This window comes from Dendrobates tinctorius, unplaced genomic scaffold, assembly GCF_039654945.1.
Source record: "Dendrobates tinctorius isolate UK_male_01 unplaced genomic scaffold, ASM3965494v1 ptg000215l, whole genome shotgun sequence".
NCBI lineage: Eukaryota > Metazoa > Chordata > Amphibia > Anura > Dendrobatidae > Dendrobates > Dendrobates tinctorius.
This window is the reverse complement of record NW_027361882.1, coordinates 2,082,136-2,105,773: the sequence shown is the minus strand read 5'-3', so window position 1 is coordinate 2,105,773 and position 23,638 is coordinate 2,082,136. Positions and strand designations below refer to the sequence as shown.

Sequence of the window (23,638 nt, the reverse complement as noted above, 5' to 3'; positions counted from 1 at the left end):
GACATGTGACCACTAGGGGTCCTTCGCTCCACATCATGTCACATACAACTACCTGACATGTGACCACTAGGGGTCCCTCGCTCCATATCATGTCACATACAACTTCCTGACATGTGACCACAAGAGGTTCCTCGCTCCATATCATACCACATACTCATACATCGTCCTGCTCCAACCTACATACCTTGTCCGTGAGCCATCCGAAAAAGGAAATTGGAAGGAATTAGGTAGTGACATGACATATGAATGGTAGCATTAGATACCCAGCTCAGCAATAAGTCAAGTTATAAGCTTAGATACAACAGCTCTGCAGACAATTAAATTATAGACTTGGCTAGACTGTCCCAGTAAAACACAATGGGGAATGTAGCATTGTGTAGCTCCATAGGACAGTAGTGTCATTGGCCTGGATACAGTGGCTCAGCATCACATGATCGGATCTGCAGAGTCACATTTTACAGACCACCATACCTGGATTTACAGTCTTATGGATGCCGTGAGGCTGCTTGTTTGGGTCAGGACGCCCAAAATCAGTAGAGGTTTTACGGAGATAAAAGGGGTTTTCCACTTTTAGGACAATGGATCCCGTATTCTCTAAAATAACAGACAGAGCAGGTACATGCCCCTCGCCGGTCCTGCACCACCTCTCCTCCAGTACCAGCGGTGCCGTACCGTCAACATGTCACACTACCAGTGTAACCAATCACTGAGCTCAGTGGCTCGTACTGTCTGACTCGGCACATTCGACGAGCTCAATGATTGGCTACAAGGGTGATGTGTGAGGTCGACATGAGGTGGGCTCTAAACCAAGGTAGGGTGAGAAATTGCTCTGTTGGTTATTTTAGGCATTTTAGAGCATTCGCGGTCCACTTTCATGAAAGTGAGAAACCCCTTTAAGAACAACAGATCTGTCAACAGCAGCTTGTTTCTGGTCTCCGGGTAGAAATCTGAACTCGGCCAACAATGTGTTGAAAATCAGAAAACAATAATGAAATAACATGTAGAAGTACCATTAACTGAGCGTGGCCATTCTGGAAGGATCCACCGGAGTCCCCATTGCCTTCTTCTTGTCGGTCAACAACGCGACACTTCACAGCATCCTGGACCTAAGAGAAGACGAAACGAAGATGTATTTCTTCAGAATTGGTCACAGGAGCTTTAGCACTGATGATCCGCCAGCCAGTGTAGCAGATCGGTCCTTTGGCACATTTCCTGCTTATTTTATGTTTTCTTGAGTTGCCCATAGGACTATAGGTAGAACTAAGAAAAATGTTTAGCTGTAAAGTCCAATAAAACAAGAACTACAGATGTAACTATTCATAAAATGGCCAAGAAAAGTGAAAATACAAGTTCAATATGTTTTAACTCCTTAACCTCCGGAGGTATTTTTGTTTTTGTCCCCCCCCCCCCCCCCTTCTTTCCAGAACCAGAACTTTTTTTATCTTTCTGTCAATATGGCCACGTGAGGGCTTATTTTTTACGGGACGAGTTGTGATTTTAAACTATACCTTTGGTTTTTACCATGTCGTATACTAGAAAACGGTAAAAAAATTGTGGTGTGGTGAAATTGCAAAAAAAGTGTAATCCCACACTTGTTTTTTGTTTTTGTCACCATGTTCACTGAATGCTAAAACTGACCTGCCATTATGATTCTCCGGGTCATTGCGAGTTCATAGACACCAAACATGTCTAGGTTCTTTTTTATTTAAATAGTGAAAGAGAATTCCAAACTTTGTAAAAAAAAATAAAAAATTGCACCATTTTCCAAGACCCGTAGTGTCTCCATTTTTTGTGATCTTGGGTTGGGTGAGGGCTTATTTTTTGCGTGCCGAGCTGACGTTTTTAATGACACCATTTTGGTGCAAATACGCTCTTTTTATCGCCTGTTTTTGCATTTTAACGCAATGTCACAGCGACCAAAAAACGTAATTCTGGCATTTTGATTTTTACGCCGTTTAGCTCACTGCCGGAGCCCACATCAAAGGGAGGGAGTCTGACATAGGCGTACTATTACACCTGATGTCAGAAAGCGGTTCAGGGGAATCTGTCAGCAGTTTTGTGCTATGTAATCTGAAAATAGAATGATGTAGGGGCAGAAAACCTGATTCCTTTGATATATCACTTACTGGGCTGCTCGCTGCAGTTTTGATAAAATGATTGTTTTCTCTAATGCAGATCTGGCAGTGCTCTGAATGCTAAGCTCAGTATAAACCCGCCCACACCTTTGATTGACTGCTTTATGTGTACACTTTGCATAGGCAGAAAGCAGCCAGTCAGTGGTGGGGGACATGATTGGACTATATGGCAGCAGGTTTACTAGTCCTCTGGTGATAATCTCCTGCTGATAAAACTGTGATTTCATCAAAGCCACAGCAAGGAAGTGACACATCACTGGAATCAGGGTCAATACTGCTACAGGTGGCATGAGATCAGGCGTGGTTGTGCAGGCTCCCCCCAAATGGTTTTCAGTTATCACATTGCACGGTATAGTGCAACCAATTAGGAAAGGACTATCATACCCTGTTTAAAAGCAGAGGGAGGGAATGCAGCAGCCAGTTTGGGGTGAATCTGGATTGTTACAGGACGTCGCAGCTCAAGACTAAGCTACAGAGGCTGTACAGAGAGTATGTGACACCACAGCAGTGAACATTAGTGTGTGAGGAAGAAGCTATTGACCTGGTGACCTATAGCCAGATATGTTGAGGTCACTATGACATTGTTCAGGCCCAATTTGAGCTAAAGAGATTGAAAGCAGCTGGACACAATCCTAGGGGACCTCAGATTTTTATTCTCATCTTTTCAGGACAAATGGAGCACTTAGAGTCTATTAAAAGAAAAAAACTAAAAAAAAAAATTTGAGGAATCTGGCAAATACAGAGATACTAACCAAGCTTTTGTGGAGTGGTGTCAGAGGAACCACCTTAGGATTAATTCCGGGAAGACCAAGGAATTGGTGGTGGACTTTCGCAAGGGCAAAAATCCACCAGTAGTGGTGAACATTCAGGGAAATGACATTGAGATAGACGACACCTATAAGTACCTTGGTGTAATCCTCAATAATAAGCTTGACTGGGCCCATCACTTGAATGCAGTGTACAGGAAGGGCCACAGTAGGCTTTATCTGCTCAGAAGGCTGAGAGCCTTCGGAGTTAGGGGGCACTCCTTGCATCCTTCTTCAACTCTGTTGTGGCATCAGTCATCTTCTTTGGTGTGGCGTGCTGGGGTAGTGGCATATCAACCAGGGACAGGAATAGGCTGGACAAACTGATTAGAAGGGTCAGCTCTGTCCTGGGATGCCCCCTTGACCCAGTTCAGGAAGTAGGCGACAGGCGGATACTGGCCAAGGTGAGCTACATGGTGCAGAATGATTCCCATCCCATGCATGAGACCGTGACAAAGATGTGCAGTACTGTCAGTGACCGGCTACTTCATCCTAAATGTGAGAGGGAGCGCTATCGAAAGTCCTTCCTTCCTGCTGCAGTTAGGCTGTATAACCAGCACTGTCCTAAACGGAGAACGACCCAAACAGTGAACTGACAGATCCAAAGTTGTGACAGTCCGGTTACATTTTTTTTTTTTTCCGTATATGTACCTACCTACTGTCAATGTAATGCCTTTATGCATCTGTATCTGTACTTGTTCCTGCCTTGCTGCTGTAATGGTCTGAATTTCCCCATGGTGGGACGATTAAAGGATTATCTTATCTTATCTTAAATCTGAATCTTTAAAAGTTTTGTTTGTTGCCAATAAAGGATCTACAGTGTCTCCTACTGAAAGATCTTCACGGAGTACGTTGCATTACTGCTCTAACAGAAAAGAATCTCCTTTAATGTGAAAAAAAATACTATTAAGATTTAGTTTTTCTTATTAATTAGGAAGAATCAGATTTCTAAATAATGAACCCAAACAATAATCTGAAACAACTCATATAACATTGATCCAATGTGCGGAGACCACAGGGTCCATAGAGTAAAAATGGGACCCAAGAGACGCAGTGTGCCGCTTATCAAGGGGATTTTGAAGCTCGTCCCTAAGACCCTATTGTCAAGATCTGAATGGTTTTTACTGTACGTCTGCATAGTTACTCCATGCAATGAAGAAAGGGATGCCGATAATTTATTTTTGTAGCCATACATTGGTTAAGTGGACCCCGTGGAAACTTTCCAAATTTGAACCATGAGCTTCGCGGCAAAAATGTCAAAGTAGTGATTAGGCACCCTGATATAGAAGTTTCCACAAGATTGTGCTATATGGGAAAAAAGTTTTGCAGGGCCTTGGTTTAACATCTATGTGGTTACTTTGTGGAAGTCAGACCAGGGTCCTGAGAACTTCCTCAGCTGGCATTCGAATGCCAGCATCCTGGGCACGTCTGACTACTACAATTTCATAACCCTACATAAGAGCTAGACACTTGGCATCAAGCAAGATAATTAGGTTACAGGAACCTTGTAAACACCAGAGGAGACCAGGATGACGGTATTCGAGTGACAATTGAGGACATTTTCAGGACGCTAGATGGGCTGCCACAATTTACCCACATGGATGCTGAACCAGAGTCCTGAGAACTTCTTCAGCTGGCACTCAAATGCCAACATCCTAGGCACCTCTGATCCCTACAATGTCATGACTCATGACGTGGCATGAGGCCTAGACAATTGGCGTCAACAACATTATGAGATTGCTGGAACCTTGTAAACACCAGAGGAGCCCAGGATGACGGTATTCAGGTGACAACTGATGATGTTTTCAGGACCCTACCTGGGCTACTCTGGCCTCTACAATGTCATTACATAGTCACTTGGTCTCAAACAACATCAAAAAATTGCAGGAACCTTGTAAATGCCAGAAGATCCCAAGATGCTGGCATTCGACGGCCAACTTGGGAAATTTCCTGGATTCTCGACCAGCTGCCACAAATTACTGACTGGTTGCTGAACCAAAATCCTGAGAGCTTACTCAGCTGGCACTCAAATGCTGGCAGACTGGGCGACTCTGACCTCTACAATGTCATGACGTCACATGAGACCAAACCACTTGGCCTCACGCAATGTTATAAGGTAGAAAGAACCAGGATGCTGGAATTCAGTTGAATAGAATTGAAGATCGAGGAAATTTGCAGGACCTTGGACAGGCAGCCACAAATTAATGACATGGATGTTCCATTGGCGGCGAGGAAGTAGGCAGGACCTAGGACCAGTAGCCACAAATCACCCATATGGACACCTTACCAGTGTCCTGTGAATCTTTTTGCCCAAAACCATGTGCATCATTAACGTCATGCACGAGAATATCATGATAAAACCTTGCGCAACTCTTTGAAAGACTCCAGATTTAAGATCCTTACCTCTCTTCTCAGGATACAATGAACCATGACAATGACAAAACCTTCCAAAGAGTCAAAAACAGCAAACAAGATCTGGAAGAGCGCTGAGCGCCGGTCTGTGATCGCAAGGACCGCGGACATCCACGTCAATGCCAAGAGGGGAAGGACCACACATGAGCTCCATAATGATGCCCTACAAAGGGAACATGATGACATATATGTTAGGTCTGGTAATGTTCGCTAACAGAACACTCACCATAGTGATCCACATGTGACATATGACTCCACCAAAAAAAATACAAAAACACCTCAAGGTAGATTGAGATACCATCCCAATACAACACCCAGGTTTCTTCACCACTCGTGATTGATAAAAAGAGTACTAGAGTACGGGGATAGATACTGTACTTAAAGTCCTGACATATAAAGCAAAAAATTTACAAAAAATTAGAAGATCTCTAAAAATACATATGGCTTTTCATCAGATCCTACAAAAATGGCCTGAAGCTGGAGGTGTGTAACGGTGTTGGCCTGAAGCTGGAGGTGTGTAACGGTGTAGAGTTAGTACAACTAGAAGTTTTGTTGGAGTTTTCAAGATAAAAGAACATTTTTGATTCTCTGCCACCAAAAGAATTTGCTATAGGGGTCCAACCAATGTAAGATTGACATGGATGTCTTCTCCCATTCAGAGATCTTTCCGACAGCCATATTTGTAACCATGAAAAGTGCGTAAACCTCCATCTATCTCATTCAATGTCTCACGTTCTCAAAAAGTTTTTCGACAGCGCCTCCTGTGATTGATATGGATTATTTTGAACTCCAAATTTTCACTTTTTTGGGGAGGAAATTTCTTTTAACCTAAATATTTCCCATGTGGTTTCTTCAAAAGTATTGAAGTATGAAAGAGTAAGAACATTATGAAATGGAAAAATTACTAAAAAATTAAAAAAAAAGTTGTTTCCAACGTATGATCCCAACATTGTGGGAGTTGTTGCTACTCATCAGGTGGAAAACTTCAGGTTAGATACCAGGAATATAAAAGGATGATGTAGGTGACAACATTTGATAGAAAAACTGGATCTCTTGCAACACCAGTTTCTGAACACATCAAAAAACTGGTTCCGAAAAACAATTTTGGGCAAAAACCTACAGGACATTGAACCCAAAGTAAAAATTGCTGTAAAGATAAATGTCTTAGAATGTATTAAATCTTAACATTTCGATAAAAAATATATATTTTCCATAGAAATAAAAAAAAAATATGGAATGTTTTTAAATATTTGCTTTACCACTTTTTGTCTGGAGTAGGACATTTTGGGAATTTTCACTTGGGAAGGAGCACACACAGTATTTAAAATAGTTTTTGGTGCAGTATTAGTTTTCATTTTATTTGTATCCGTTACATGATGTGAATCCAGTTTAGAGGTATTGTTTAGGGTTTTTTTTCTGCATTTTTTTTTTTGACCAATTTTGGTTTTATCCATGTATAAAACACAACGTAATGAGACCTCTTGGTCTATGTTCCAATTAAACAAAATATGTTATTTTTCAAAGACTTTGTATAATGGCGGGGTCACTGTTGGTCTTTTGGCCAATTTCCTCATAAAGGAATGAGCTAAATATGAAAGTTCTCATAATTTTATTGTGTTCGAAGACCAACAAAAATTTTACTCCTATAAAACAATTAAAATAATTGAATCCAATTTTGTTTTTGTTTTTTTACCATGGAGGGGGGGAATAAATATTGCCCTCTATGATAGAAGAAGTGTTTCCAAAAAATACCTTGCTGTTTTGACCATCTACTGGCCATAAATAACTGAACTCTAAAAAAAAAAATAAAAAAACATGATAGAGAAAAAAAAAGTTAAGGCACATCTGGCACATGTGATGCATTTCAGCAGATCAAGACACACAAAGGGGTCCTCCAGAAATACGGTGATGCAGAGCCACAGCTAGACTTTCCTTCACCTGGGGCAAAGGTTCCTTAGGGTATAAGTGCACGCGACGTCTCTAAGACATAAATGGAGCGGCCAAAGTTTCTCTTGACGAAGCCTCATTAGGAAAAAGTCATTCGCCAATTTTTGGCGGAATCTCCTTGAAATCGATGATGTATGTTGTTTTTTTGGAGAATTTTCTTGAGCAGAAACTCTAAAAAGAATTGAGGAGTTAAAAAAACCAAGAGTTTCGATTGGAACGTTGGGGAGTTTCTCCTCCGAAAACTTGGCAAAATGCAACAACTCATGCATCCAAATACAATACCCGAGTCAAGACAAAATGGCACTGGGGCACACGGCCCATATCTAGCGACACCTCTAGACAGAGTCTTAGCTTCTAAAAAAAATCACAAAGAGAAATCTCCTTTAGGCGTCCAGGAAATGTATTAGTGAAAAATAAACATGTCTTCTGGAAGAACGGTCCATTGAAGGAATGACTTGAAATGTGTTTATGTACTTCTGGAGGACCCCCTTAAAAATCAAATGGTTTTATGAAACATTCACCCATGATTGAAATTATAGATTACTTTCGGAACAAAATATACAAAAATGTCATCGAAAAGGTCATTTTGCTTTCGGCACCTTGTTCCAAAAATTTGCCAACATTTTGATAATGGCATCAAATTTCAGTGGGGGTTGTACAATAAAAAGGAGAGAAACAAAAAAAAATTTGGATATTATCCCACTGGCAGGAAGGAATCTGCCATAGTCACCATAGCTGTCGCAAATGAAGTTAATAAATGTGACATATAAAAGCATGCAGAAACAAAAACAGGAAAAAAAGAAAAAGAGAGGCAAACTGATGGATGGGGAAAGTTAATAGCTCAGACGCTGAATTGCTCCCTAATCCTGGTCCTGGACAGAAATCATTCTCCACATTCTGACCGAAGCGAAGAGGTTTCACACAATCGGGCAAATATTAGATTTCGTATTTATTTTTTTTCATATAAAAACACAAAGAATGTAACGACCAATAAAGATAACCGTGAAACGCCGTAAAGTTTTAGAAAACATTAGTCAGCTAAGGTTTTGACACAAAAATTTGCAATGGGCATCATGGTGGTAAATGGCCGATTGATGACCATCTGCTTCCCCCTGCAAAAACACCTAATCACCTAGGGACGGGGGCCATGGTAGTAGAACCATCTGCTGTACGCTAGGCTGCCGGAGAACTGGAAATCATCATGACCTCAGGGATAAAAATCATGACCTAGAAGGGTTATTCCCGAGTCCGACAGGTCAAGTAGTTATATTTAGTGATGAGCGAACGTGCTCGGATTAGGAGCGGTCCGAGCATACTCGGGGGTGGAGTGTCTCCCGTCTTAATTTCAAACTGTTGAGTCCACACCAAAATGGAAAAAAGCTTCTAACTAGAGATGGGGGCAGAACTGCAGATTCTGATATGTTCATGTCAGAATTTATGGTGGCAGCCGAGCTTTTTACCCTATAAATGTGGAATATCTGAGACATCGCTGTAAAGTCTTTACTGGCCTCGCTGGGATTTATGAGGAGATTAAAATACACACTTATAAGTCATTCACAGACAGATTTCATGACAGATTGTAAATCACACTTGTCTGATAGAAGGGTGCATCAAAATATTATTAGCCTTACAAATCAAGGTGTAATATTGGGCATCTTCCATTTGAACGATGAATATTATTTACTAGATAGGGAGAATGTTACAATACAAATTGCAAAAAATGTGACTAATATAATACTACAGTGTATGAACAAGAATATAATCACTATAATACGGCCCCCTATGTACAAGAATATAACTACTATAATACTGCCCCCTATGTACAAGAATATAATTACTATAATATTGCCCCCTATGTACAAGAATATAACTACTATAATACTTCCCCTATGAGCAAGAATATAACTACTATAATACTGCCCCCTATGTACAAGAATATAACTGCTATAATACTGCTCCCTATGTACAAGAATACAACTACTATAATACTGCTCCTATGTACAAGAATAGAACTACTATAATACTGCCTCCTATGTACAAGAATACAACTACTATAATACTGCCCGTATGTACAAGAATATAACTACTATAATACTGCTCCTATGTACAAGAATATAATTACTATAATATTGCCCCCTATGTACAAGAATACAACTACTATAATACTGCTCCTATGTACAAGAATATAACTACTATAATACTGCCCCCTATGTACAAGAATATAACTACTATAATACTTCCCCTATGAGCAAGAATATAACTACTATAATACTGCCCCCTATGTACAAGAATATAACTACTATAATACTGCTCCTATGTACAAGAATAGAACTACTATAATACTACCTCCTATGTACAAGAATACAACTACTATAATACTGCTCATATGTACAAGAATATAACTACTATAATACTGCCCCCTATGTACAATATAACTACTATAATACTGCCCCTATGTACAAGAATTTAACTACTATAATACTGCTCCTATGTACAAGAATATAACTACTATAATACTGTTCCTATGTACAAGAATATAACTACTATAATACTGCCCCCTATGTACAAGAATATAACTACTATAATACTGCTCCTATGTACAAGAATATAACTACTATAATACTGCCCTTATGTACAAGAATATAACTACTGTAATACTGCCCCTATGTACAAGAATATAACTACTATAATACTGCCCCCTATGTACAAGAATATAACTACTATAATACTGCTCCTATGTACAAGAATATAACTACTATAATACTGCCCTTATGTACAAGAATATAACTACTGTAATACTGCCCCTATGTACAAGAATATAACTACTATAATACTGCCCTTATGTACAAGAATATAACTACTGTAATACTGCCCCTATGTACAAGAATATAACTACTGTAATACTGCTCCCTATGTACAAGAATATAACTACTATAATACTGCCCTTATGTACAAGAATATAACTACTGTAATACTGCTCCCTATGTACAAGAATACAACTACTATAATACTGCCCCTATGTACAAGAATATAAATACTATAATACTGCCCCTTTGTGCAAGAAAATAACTACTATAATACTGCCCTTATGTACAAGAATATAACTACTATAATACTGCTCCCTATGTACAAGAATACAACTACTATAATACTGCCCCTTTGTGCAAGAAAATAACTACTATAATACTGTTCCTATGTAACAGAATATAACTACTATAATACTGCCCCTATGTACAAGAATATAACTACTACAATACTGCTCATATGTACAAGAATATAGCTACTATAATACTACCCCCTATGTACAAGAATATAACTACTATAATACTGCCCCCTATGTACAAGAATACAACTACTATAATACTGCTCCTATGTACAAGAATATAACTACTATAATACTGCCCCCTATGTACAAGAATACAACTACTATAATACTGCCCCCTATGTACAAGAATATAACTACTATAATACTGCCCTTATGTGCAAGAATATAATTACTATAATACGGCCCCCTATGTACAAGAATATAACTACTATAATACTGCCCCTATGTACAAGAATATAACTACTATAATACTGCCCTTATGTACAAGAATATAACTACTATAATACTGCCCCCTATGTACAAGAATATAACTACTATAATACTGCCCCCTATGTACAAGAATATAACTACTATAATACTGCCCTTATGTGCAAGAATATAATTACTATAATACTGCCCCTATGTACAAGAATATAACTACTATAATACTGCCCCTATGTACAAGAATATAACTACTATAATACTGCCCTTATGTACAAGAATATAACTACTATAATACTGCCCCCTATGTACAAGAATATAACTACTATAATACTGCCCCTATGTGCAAGAATATAACTACTATAATACTGCTCCTATGTACAAGAATATAACTACTATAATACTGCCCCTATGTACAAGAATATAACTACTATAATACTGCCCCCTATGTACAAGAATATAACTACTATAATACTGCCCCTATGTACAAGAATACAACTACTATAATACTGTCCCCTATGTACAAGAATATAACTACTATAATACTGCCCCCTATGTACAAGAATACAACTACTATAATACTGCCCCCTATGTACAAGAATATAACTACTATAATACTGCCCTTATGTGCAAGAATATAATTACTATAATACGGCCCCCTATGTACAAGAATATAACTACTATAATACTGCCCCTATGTACAAGAATATAACTACTATAATACTGCCCTTATGTACAAGAATATAACTACTATAATACTGCCCCCTATGTACAAGAATATAACTACTATAATACTGCCCCTATGTGCAAGAATATAACTACTATAATACTGCTCCTATGTACAAGAATATAACTACTATAATACTGCCCCTATGTACAAGAATATAACTACTATAATACTGCCCCCTATGTACAAGAATATAACTACTATAATACTGCCCCTATGTACAAGAATATAACTACTATAATACTGCTCCTATGTACAAGAATATAACTACTATAATACTGCCCCTATGTGCAAGAATATAACTACTATAATACTGCCCCTATGTACAAGAATATAACTACTATAATACTGCTCCTATGTACAAGAATATAACTACTATAATACTGCCCCTATGTACAAGAATATAACTACTATAATACTGCCCCCTATGTACAAGAATATAACTACTATAATACTGCCCCTATGTACAAGAATACAACTACTATAATACTGTCCCCTATGTACAAGAATATAACTACTATAATACTGCCCCTATGTACAAGAATATAACTACTATAATACTGCCTCCTAGCTGTGAGGTTGTGTGTTTGTAGCTCTCCTGATGTCTGGAGCAAGCCCAGGGGGAGGCCACCCTGGGCGGGGTAACTCCCCAAGCAAGGCCCAGGCTTCCAGGCCTACACTTGGAAGTAACGCTCAAGCTGTGTCTAAGGCGGATGCAAGTCCCAAAGTTGTTTCTGAGGGGAAGAAAGCTCAGAATGGAAGTAGCAGCAGCAGCAAGAAAGATGAAGCTGTGAAAGTGCAAAAAGTAGCGGAACAAGGAAAAGCCATGGCTGTGGGTAAGAAAGTCCCAGTTAAGCAGTCGGCCAGCCAAGGCAAGCAGAGTGAAGGACAACTAGGAGAAATCCAGAAGAAATCTACTGGTGAGAAGCTGAATGGAGGAAAGCAGCCTGCAGCTCAGGAGATGCCATCACCATCTTCAGGTGTGCAGCTGACTCCCAGCAGACAGAGGAGAACCTCACTGGAGAGACAGATGCTCAAGGAGAACCTGCAGCAGCAGCATGTGGTGGCCAGCATGGCGAGCTCTGGGCGCACAAGGTCGCAGTCAGGTGGCAGCAGTAAAAGTGCTGTGGAGCCTGGAGCCACGAAACCAGCGGTGGTGAAAGTTAAGGAGACGTCTGGTTTCATGCATCCAGGGACATTGCTGAAAGCAGGATCCCAGGAGGAGACGCCATGTGCACCTGAGCTTCAGGTCACAGAGGAGATCCCAGGACTGGTCAAGAGGCTCGGTGAGTTACAGCAGCACAAAGACTTGCTGCAGAAACAGATAGACATGGGCTATAATGTAAAGGCTGCTAATCCTGGTGGGGATCACACCTTTTATGATCAGACTCTGAACATGCTTGGTATACAGCTGGCAAAAGTGGTGACGGACATGGACTGTGTCCTAGAGAAGATGGGGCCCCTGGCAGAGACTTATAGGAACCAGGAACTGTTTATGGCACACAAGCAGAACTCTGCAGGTTCCAGCTCAGACATTGTCCCAGGTGGGCCCCAGAAGCCGGTGCGGCCAGTGCTGCAGCCTGCAAGTTTCTGCTTCCAAAAGGGTCAAATACTGCAGCCGCAGCAGTCTGCGGCAGACCCCAAGCAGCAGCATGTTATGCAGTTTCCAGCAGGTGTACCACAAGTCTCAGAATGCCCAGCACAGCAGCCTGCAGCAGATTCCAAGCAGCAGCATGGACTGCACTTTCCAGCAGAGGGACTACAAGTCTCAGAATGCCAAGCACAACAGTTGGGCAGTGGACATGTGCCGGTCATTACTGATGGTGCCCAGCAGGGCTCTGATGCTGGGGATAACCGCACTATATCTGGGGGGTCGGGGGCTTGGGGTAGCACAGTATATTTGGTGGACGCTGCACAGTCTGATAATGACATTGATGCTGATGATAACAATGTGCATGATAATGTCTGTGATTTCCCCCCTTTAATTTCAAGCACACAAGGTGTGGCTGCCCCTCCTGCTGCAGACCTTCACCCTGTCAGTCAACCCAATGTGACCCCGCACGGTCCCCCAGTAATGCCTGGAGTCGTGGTGCTCCATCCTTTACCTCTGGTACCAATTATACAGGCCAGGCGTTTAAACGGAGAAACGTGGTGCGTTTCCGGCACAGAGGTGCCAAGGAGGACCTGCCAGACAGGAGGTTTGTCATCAGGGAGCTCTTGTGCCACCAGATGGGGTTTGTGCCAGTCAGCATCCTGGCAGTGATTAATCTTCCAGACAGGCAGGGCTATGATGTCAGCTTTAAGCTCATGCCTGACCTGGACAGATTCTGGTCTAGTTTCCCCAAGTTTAGAGACACGGAGGGCTGGAGTAAGTTCAGCTTTATTCCTATCTCTAAGCCAGATACCGTTACTGTTAGTGTCATCTTCTGGAATGAGTCTGTTCCCCCGCAGGACATTGTGGTGTGGCTCCGGAGGCATTGTGACCTGGTCTCTGACCTCACCAAAAGCAGAGACAGTGATGGTATCTGGACGGGAGGGTGGCGGGTTTTGGTGAAACTGCGCCAATGCAATAACATCACTGCCCACTTACCCAACTCCTTCTTTATTGGGAGGGAGAGGGGTGTGTGTTTCTATCCTGGGCAGCCTCGTAAGTGCTTTAAATGTGGCAAGGCAGGTCACCTGGCAAATACCTGCACTGTGGTGAAGTGCAGCCTGTGTGGGGAGATCGGCCATCTAGCTGCAGACTGCCAGAACATCAGGTGCAACCTCTGTGGGAAGATCGGTCACCCTCACAGGGACTGTCCAGACGCCTGGCACAATATCTGTAAGGACTTTCCTGACGAGGACTTGGTGGCAGGGGCAGAGATTCTGGAGGAGGCAGCTTTACTGTCAGGGGAAATACTGACCAGACCAGAGGTCCACCAGGGGTCTACTCAGCTAACACCAGAGCAGCAGGGTTCAGAGAGAGAACAGGGGAGTATGGAGGTTGTACCTCAGGGGCAGCGGTCACAGGAAGGCATTACTTCAGTGCTACCATCTGTGTCTGAAGAGTATAGCAATAATCAGAAAAGGAAGAAAAAGGACAAGGCCTCCCGTAAACCTGAGGGGTATGACACTGGCCAAGGAGGCGGGAAGAAATTCCAGAGCTCTGCAGGTGTAATGGTCGTATCTAACAGGTTTGATGTTCTGTCTGAGTCTGACGGCGATTTTGAAGATGATCTTAAAAGAATTGAAGCAGAGTGTGATAGGGACGTAGAGGATTGTCCTCCGCCAAAGCGGAAGCCCTTACCTGAGGGCACTCGAGTAGAGTCTGAGATGGAGACCGGTGGTGAACAGAATAACTCCGACTCAGATCTGTGACGCTGTCAACCAGATAATGTCCAAACTCAGATAGGGAAAATCATTAGGAGAAATTACGAAATGTTAAGATAGAGAAGGATGAGTCACTGGGTAGGAACATGATGAGCTCTGTTTGCAAAGTGTTTTTTTTTTTTTTTTTTTCTCTCCTCAAACTAGGAGTATGGACTCTAAGTTAATTTGATATGTATAAACTGGATATATAATGAATGTATGTACAATCCTAGTGAATTCAGTTTTGTATTATTGGAGGAATGTTATTTGTATTTGTTTGGTTTTTACAATAAAAATTGCCCCTATGTACGAGAATATAACTACTATAATACTGTTCCTATGTACAAGAATATAACTACTATTATACTGCTCCCTATGTACAAGAATATAACTACTATAATACTGCTCCTATGTACAAGAATATAACTACTATAATACTGCCCCTATGTACAATAATATAACTACTATAATACTGCCCCTTTGTGCAAGAAAATAACTACTATAATACTGCCCTTATGTACAAGAATATAACTACTATAATACTGCTCCTATGTACAAGAATATAACTACTATAATACTGCCCCTATGTACAAGAATATAAATACTATAATACTGCCCCTTTGTGCAAGAATATAACTACTATAATACTTCTCCCTATGTACAAGAATATAACTACTATAATACTGCCCTTATGTACAAGAATATAACTACTATAATACTGCCCCCTATGTACAAGAATACAACTACTATAATACTGCCCTTATGTATAAGAATACAACTACTATAATACTGCCCCCTATGTACAAGAATATAAATACTATAATACTGCCCCTTTGTGCAAGAATATAACTACTATAATACTGCCCCTATGTACAAGAATATAACTACTATAATACTTCTCCCTATGTACAAGAATATAACTACTATAATACTGCCCTTATGTACAAGAATATAACTACTATAATACTGCTCCCTATGTACAAGAATACAACTACTATAATACTGCTTCTATGTGCAAGAATATAACTACTATAAAACTGCCCCCTATGTACAAGAATACAACTACTATAATACTGCCCCCTATGTACAAGAATATAAATACTATAATACTGCTCCTATGTACAAGAATATGGCTACTATAATACTGCTCCTATGTACAAGAATATAACTACTATAATACTCCCCCTATATACAATATAACTACTATAATACTGCTCCTATATACAAGAATACAACAACTATAATACTGCTCCAATGTACAAGAATATAACTACTATAATACTCCCCCTATATACAATATAACTACTATAATACTGCTCCTATATACAAGAATACAACAACTATAATACTGCCCCCCTATGTACAAGAATACAACTACTATAATACTGCCCTCTATGTACAAGAATATAACTACTATAATACTGTTCCTATGTACAAGAATATAACTACTATAATACTGCCCCCTATGTACAAGAATACAACTACTATAATACTGCCCCCCTATGTACAAGAATACAACTACTATAATACTGCCCCCCTATGTACAAGAATACAACTACTATAATACTGCCCCTATGTACAAGAATATAACTACTATAATACTGCCTCCTATGTACAAGAATATATCTACTATAATACTGCTCCTATGTACAAGAATATAACTACTATAATACTGCCCCCTATGTACAAGAATACAACTACTATAATACTGCCCCCCTATGTACAAGAATACAACTACTATAATACTGCCTCCTATGTACAAGAATATAACTACTATAGTACTGCCTCCTATGTACAAGAATATAACTACTATAATACTGCTCCTATGTAGAAGAATATAACTACTATAATACTGCCCCTGTATATAACTACTATAATACTGCTCCTATGTACAGGAGTATCTGTGTGCTATTACAGTAACCTGTTGCGTGGTTACAGTGTCATTGGTTTCCCTTTATGACTACTGACGCCATTCTTTGTACACGTTGTGGTATCTCGTGTTTCATTCATTAATCTGACAAATGAACAGAAACCGCAGAGAACAATAAATACACTCTTGCTATAGGAAGCTGCGGACTGTGCCCTGAGCCTCCCGTCCGGGGATTCTGTAAAGGACGATTTCACCATGAATTGGGGCCATTGTTGAAGTCACAGTGAAGGAGACGGCAAAGTTAATTGTGACACTCTCTGACATTGTGTCACAATGGAGACGTAACTACAGCAATTGTGTAGGAAACATTTGAGGAGACGGTGTCAATTCTGCGTTCGATAGCAACAGGTAATGGGCCATCGCTGCCGTATAAACGCTAAAGCGCAGCGAAAAAACATTTCCCTGTCAAACCCGGCAATTTCACTGCCATTTTCTCCATTATGTCCGTTGAACGGCAGGAAATATGGTCTGGAAGTGATTGAAGCCTTTTTGTCGTTCTCAAAGGAGAAATGTAAGCAGGTATTGTACAGGGGTCTGCGGGAGGCTCAGGGAGCGAGCGAGCCATTAATTACCCACTCCTAAATTATCAATACGCCAACATCAAATGTCGGGTATGAAGATGGCGGCTGGATGGGAAGAACGAGAACACTGGATGATGGGTGGACTGGGAAAGGCAAGAATTTATTGGAACAAAATCTATTAAGAAATTGTATGAAGACAGACGCACATAGATACACACATACGTATACACAAAAACACACACTCAGGCTAGATTCACACTAGCGTTTTGGGCCGCAGCGCATGGCCGCCGCTAAGCCCCGCCCCCTCCGGTCATCTCCACCTAGTATCGCACACGGCTGCATGCGATCTGCACACCCTATCTTTAGCATAGGGTGCGCTAGTAGAATTTTGCGTGCGCTGCGCCCTTTTGACGGTGCTCCGAGCGCACCAAAATGCAACATGGTGCTTCGGCGCACACAGGCGCACCGTCAAAAGGGCGCAGTGCACACAAAATTCTACTAGCGTATGGTCAGCGCAACCTATGCTAAAGATAGGGAGTGCAGATCGCATGCAGCCGTGTGCGATACTAGGTGGAGATGACCGGAGGGGGCGGTCAGGGGGCGGGGCTTAGCGGCGGCAGTGCGCTGCGGCCCAAAACGCTAGTGTGAAGCTAGCCTAACACAGTCATGGCCGAAAGTTCCATAAAATCTAATATTTCTCCCAGAAAATTAATTACAATTATACATTTTGCTATACACGTTTATTTCTTTTGTCACAACACAAAAAAAAACAACAGTAAAAAAAAAAAAGGAAAATTGGACAATTTTACACAAAACCCCCCAAAATGCCCGGATAATATTGTCTGCACATTTACAAAATTGTGGTTTACCAACTTTGTTTCAAGCATGCGATGCTCGTTCACACTCACCTGTGGCAAGTAACAGGCGTGGGGCAATATGAAAATCACATCTGACACCAGACAGAAAGGGGAAAAGTGGACTAAATTTTTGCATTGTATGTTTGTGTGTGCCACACTAAGCATGGAGAACAGAACAAGGAGATGGCAACTGTCTGAGGATACGAGAACCAAAATTGTTGTAAAATCTCAAGGTTACAAGTCCATCTCCAGAGGTCTTGATGTTCCTTTGTCCACAGTACATAATCAGGAAGTTTACAACCCACTGTAGCTAATTTCCCTGGACGTGGAAGGCAGTGACAAATTCATGAAAGGTTGCAACACAGGATAGTCCGGATGGTGGATAAGCAGCCCCAATCAAGGGCCAAAGAAATTCAAGCTGTCCTGCAGGCTCAGTGGGCAACAATGTCAGAACAAACTATTCGACAACATATGAGTGAAATTAAACGCTATGAAAGGAGGACCAGGAGGACCCCACTGTTGACAAAGAGACATAAAAAACTAGACTGCAGTTTGCCAAAATGTACGTGAGTAATCCAAAATCCTTCTGGGAAAGCGTCTTGTGGACAGATGAGATCAATATAGAGCTTTTTGGTAGAGCACATCATTCTACTCTTTAGCGAAAACGGAATGAGGCTACAAAGAAAAGAACACAGTACCTACAGTCAAGTATGGTGGTGGCTCAAATGTTTGGGGTTGTTTTGCTGCCTCTGGCATTGGGTGCCTTAATGCTGTGGAAGGGATCATGAAATCTTTAGGATTTGGGGTCTCAATGTAGAGTCCAGTGTCAGAAAGATGGGTTTCCATCTTTGGTTATTTTCATGGTTATAGGAAGCGATTGATTACAGTTATTTATTACAAAGGGTGTGCAACCAAATATTAAGTTGATGGTGCCGAAAATTTGGGCCAGCCCATTTTTGGGGTTTTGTGTGAAATTATGTCCAATTTGCCATTTTTTCTCTGTTTTTTTGTGTTATTCCAATACACAAAGGAAACAAACATCATGTGTATAACAAAACATGTGGAATTGTGATAAATACTTCATTTTCTTTAACAATTTCAAGGGTGCCAACACTTGCCGCCATGACTGTATAACATGCAAACACATACACATATAAACACTAGTCCACACATATACTAAGACATATGTATACACAGATCAATATAACATATGCAAGCACATGTATATATACACACATACTGGGACAAACACATACTGTACACACAGATATAACATACACACACCCACATATATTCTTGCTTGCACAAACAAACTGAGACAAACACACAAACATCCACACATGTACACTCACTGGCCACTTTATTAGGTACACCATGCTAGTAAGGGGTTGGACCCCCTTTTGCCTTCAGAACTGCCTCAATTCTTCGTGGCAGAGATTCAACAAGGTGCTGGAAGCATTCCTCAGAGATTTTGGACCATATTGACATGATGGCATCACACAGTTGGCGCAGATTTGTCGGCTGCACATCCCTGATGCGAATCTCCCGTTCCACCACATCCCAAAGATGCTCTATTGGATTGAGATCTGGTGACTGAGGAGGCCATTTGAGTACAGTAAACTCATTGTCATGTTCAAGAAACCAATCTGAGATGATTCGAGCTTTATGACATGGCGCATTATCCTGCTGAAAGTAGCCATGAGATGTTGGGTACATTGTGGTCATAAAGGGATGGACATGGTCAGCAACAATACTCAGGTAGGCTGTGGCGTTGCAACGATGCTCAATTGGTACCAAGGGGCCCAAAGAGTGCCCAGAAAAAATTCCCCACACCATGACACCACCACCACCAGCCTGAACCGTTGATACAAGGCAGGATGGATCCATGCTTTCATGTTGTTTACGCCAAATTCTGACCCTACCATCCGAATGTCGCAGCAGAAATCGAGACTCATCAGACCAGGCAACGTTTTTCCAATCTTCTACTGTCCAATTTCGATGAGCTTGTGCAAATTTTAGCCTCAGTTTCCTGTTCTTAGCTGAGAGGAGTGGTACCCAGTGTGGTCTTCTGCTGCTGTAGCCCATCTGCCGAGAAACGAAATAATAATTCCCTTGCGGAGGTCAGGTTCATGATTATTGAGGTAGTGAACATTAACCCGAGAGGAGGCAACACAGATAAAACCATCCTAAAAAGAGAGTGTGAATGGATATTCAGGATGGAGAGTCGTGAACCAAGGGGATTAAATGAACAATTATCTTTTGCCTGTTTTTTGTGATTTTTTCTGTGATTCTTCATCCTTCTTCATGGGTTTGATACATATCAAATTTTGAATCAACCCGGATATAATAATAATAACTTTTATGAGGACCAACTGTAAGACTGGACTGTTTTCCAAATTCTTGTTTAGGTCTAGTTTTGAGACCTACATGGATTTACCATGACAAATTATTTTGATGACCACAAATTCCCTCTTACACTACTGGGGAATGACACCCCGCCTTGAGACCACCCAGATGATTAAGGTATTTTGAGGCATATTATTGGCCAATTACAGATGTATGTATTGGCGTAATAGACACTAATAGAGCATGTAATGCTCCTATTAACAGGGTGCCGTATCTGGCACCATTCTTAAGAGATGAACATGGGCATCAAAATGCATGCTTTCCTATGAGGATATTAGTCTGTATTGTCTCTGCTTTGCCATGAACTATTATTGTGTCTATTTATACACATTGGCCAAATAGATATATATATATATGAATTGAGGATAGAATACATTTACTAATATGATGATTTTTACCATAGATTAACATTGATTGCGTTTCATATCGCAGTTTAATCAAAGATACGAACATGGGCTGTTGGTGATGGTGCCAGCGTTAAATATTGCCTCTACTCTCCTGTATTGGAGGATCGGTTTCATCTGTCCCTATTGTGCCTTTGTTCGGGTCGATTTGTGCTGCCTTCCATTGAGCGCTATGTACCCGCTACGCAAGCGGGCTTTAAATGGCCGATGGGGGACATGCGCAGTAAAAATGATTCATGATGGTGCCTGGCAGACCCTTGTGGGCTATAGATGCAGTGTGTGCGCTTTTGAGAGACTGGTTCTCTGCACGGTGAGTTCCACTTTTGACCTATCCAGAGATAGTGCAGTCAGTTCCGGGCTGCATACACGCAGGTCTCGTGCTGAGGTGTATTGATGGGCGATATGCGTGTTGGAGACTGGGTCATGCTGAGTGTCAGTGCATTCTCTTGTTGACACATGCCCACCCCCCGGTGTCTTGCGCGTCTATCAGTAAACGCAGTAGAATACGAGGGTTTTATTTACATCCGTGAAAGGGGCGTTACCTAAATCATGACAGGCGTACTTGATGTGAGGAAGTGAATGAGACACTTTACAACCAATGGGTGAGTCTCCTTGAGTCGTGACATGCGCAGTGGTGTTAAGGGGGTGTGTCCCTTCATAGCGTCCGGAGCTGGCGAACGCTGTGGCGGTAACTATATAATATAAAGTAACTATAAAATAAGGGATATCAGGCCAGCACATCGACTATACCACATCAGGACACTATTTTCACTGAGACCGGCCCTCCTGATGAGCCCAGATGGGGCGAAACGCGTCGAGGCGCTTCACGTACATGGCAGAAGGCGTTTGACACGATGAGTATCTGCAGCATTGATCACTGAGTGTTTGAACTATTTATTCATTGGCACTGTTTCTCCAGTCAGGTGGCATGTATTGGTCATTATACATATAATCTTTGGCTACTGAGTGATTGATCATCTGTGGAGTTTGCATTTTTGTGCCATTTTGATCCAACCTCATGTTAATGATATTCTATATGCTGTAGACTTTATCTATTCTATCTGTCGTATCTACTTGACTCGTGTCACTGATATGCCATCACTTTAATGCCAGTACATAAATGTGTTCCTTTGATTTTTAATTGTATTTGGGGATTAGGGTCCTCCTTAACACAGTTGATCTCTGTCTATTGATAGGGGCCCCTTTAGCATCGGGGAAGGGATCCCCAGTGGCTGTAGGGTACATCAGGGTCCACAGGGACAGCCATCGTTGAGCGGGGGCGCCACAACGCTCCCCCTAGGGTGCCAACCTCCGCGGCAAGGAAGGATTGAGCCTTAGACGTTAATAGGGACTCCTAGGAAACCCCCATTACATGGTTTCATTTGGGTACTGATTGGACACGTTTTTTGTTTTGTTCACTTTGTGGTGTGACCTTTGGTCTTTTAACAATAAAGTATCGTTGTTAGGGTTTTTCATATGATTTTCTGTTCTGAGACCCTTATATTTGACAGTTATTTTTGTAGCCCATCTGCCTCAAAGTTCGACGCACTGTGCGTTCAGAGATGCTCTTCTGCCTACCTTGGTTGTAACGGGTGGCAATTTGAGTCACTGTTGCCTTTCTATCAGCTCGAACCAGTCTGCCCATTCTCCTCTGACCTCTGGCATCAACAAGGCATTTCCGGCCACAGAACTGCCGCTCACTGGATTTTTTTTCTTTTTCGGACCATTCTCTGTAAACCCTAGAGATGGTTGTGCGTGAAAATCCCAGTAGATCAGCAGTTTCTGAAATTCTCAGACCAGCCCTTCTGGCACCAACAATCATGCCACGTTCAAAGGCACTCAAATCACCTTTCTTCCCCATACTGATGCTCGGTTTGAACTGCAGGAGATTGTCTTGACCATGTCTACATGCCTAAATGCACTGAGTTGCCGCCATGTGATTGGCTGATTAGAAATTAAGTCTTAACACACAGTTGGACAGGTGTACCTAATAAAGTGGCCAGTGAGTGTATACATACAAAAATATACACAAACATGCTTACACACATTCTGAGAGAAACACATATACATAGATATAACATACACAAACATATACACACACACATGTACACTCTTACACACATACTGAGACAAACATATGTACAAAGATAAAAAAAGATAAAACACACAAACATTCATACAGAAAAATACATGCTTACACACATATTGAGATGTACACTCATACATATACTGTAATATACACTAACACATACTGTACACACATAGAATCCTAGAATGTTAGAGTTGGAAGGGACCTCCTGGGCCATCTGGTCCAACCCCCTGCTCAAGCAGGATTCACTACACCATCCCAGACAGATGTCTGTCCCGCCTCTGTTTGAAGACTTCTATTGAAGGAGAACTCACCACTTCTCGTGGCAGCCTGTTCCACTCATTGATCACTCTGTCAAAAAGTTTTTTCTAATATCTAATCTGTGTCTCCTCCTATTCAGTTTCATCCCATTGCTTCTAGTCTTTCCTTGGGCAAATGAGAATAAAGTTGATCCTTCTACAATGTGACTGCCCTTGAGATATTTGTAGACAGCTATTAAGTCTCCTCTCAGTCTTCTCTTCTGCAAG

General features: G+C 41.2%; 1 protein-coding gene across 6 annotated transcripts in view; it reads right to left on the bottom strand.

Moving 5' to 3' along the window:
- ADGRB1 (adhesion G protein-coupled receptor B1) overlaps nucleotides 1-23,638 on the bottom strand; it is a 758,475-nt gene that overhangs the window by 35,446 nt on the left and 699,391 nt on the right. For all 6 annotated transcript variants that reach the window (XM_073555047.1, XM_073555046.1, XM_073555048.1 and 3 more), the window contains 2 exons: nucleotides 5,345-5,516; nucleotides 1,011-1,106 (listed from right to left, as the gene is read on the bottom strand). In XM_073555047.1, coding sequence (XP_073411148.1) covers nucleotides 1,011-1,106; nucleotides 5,345-5,516 — 268 coding nt within the window. The remainder of the gene's footprint in view (nucleotides 1-1,010; nucleotides 1,107-5,344; nucleotides 5,517-23,638) is intronic.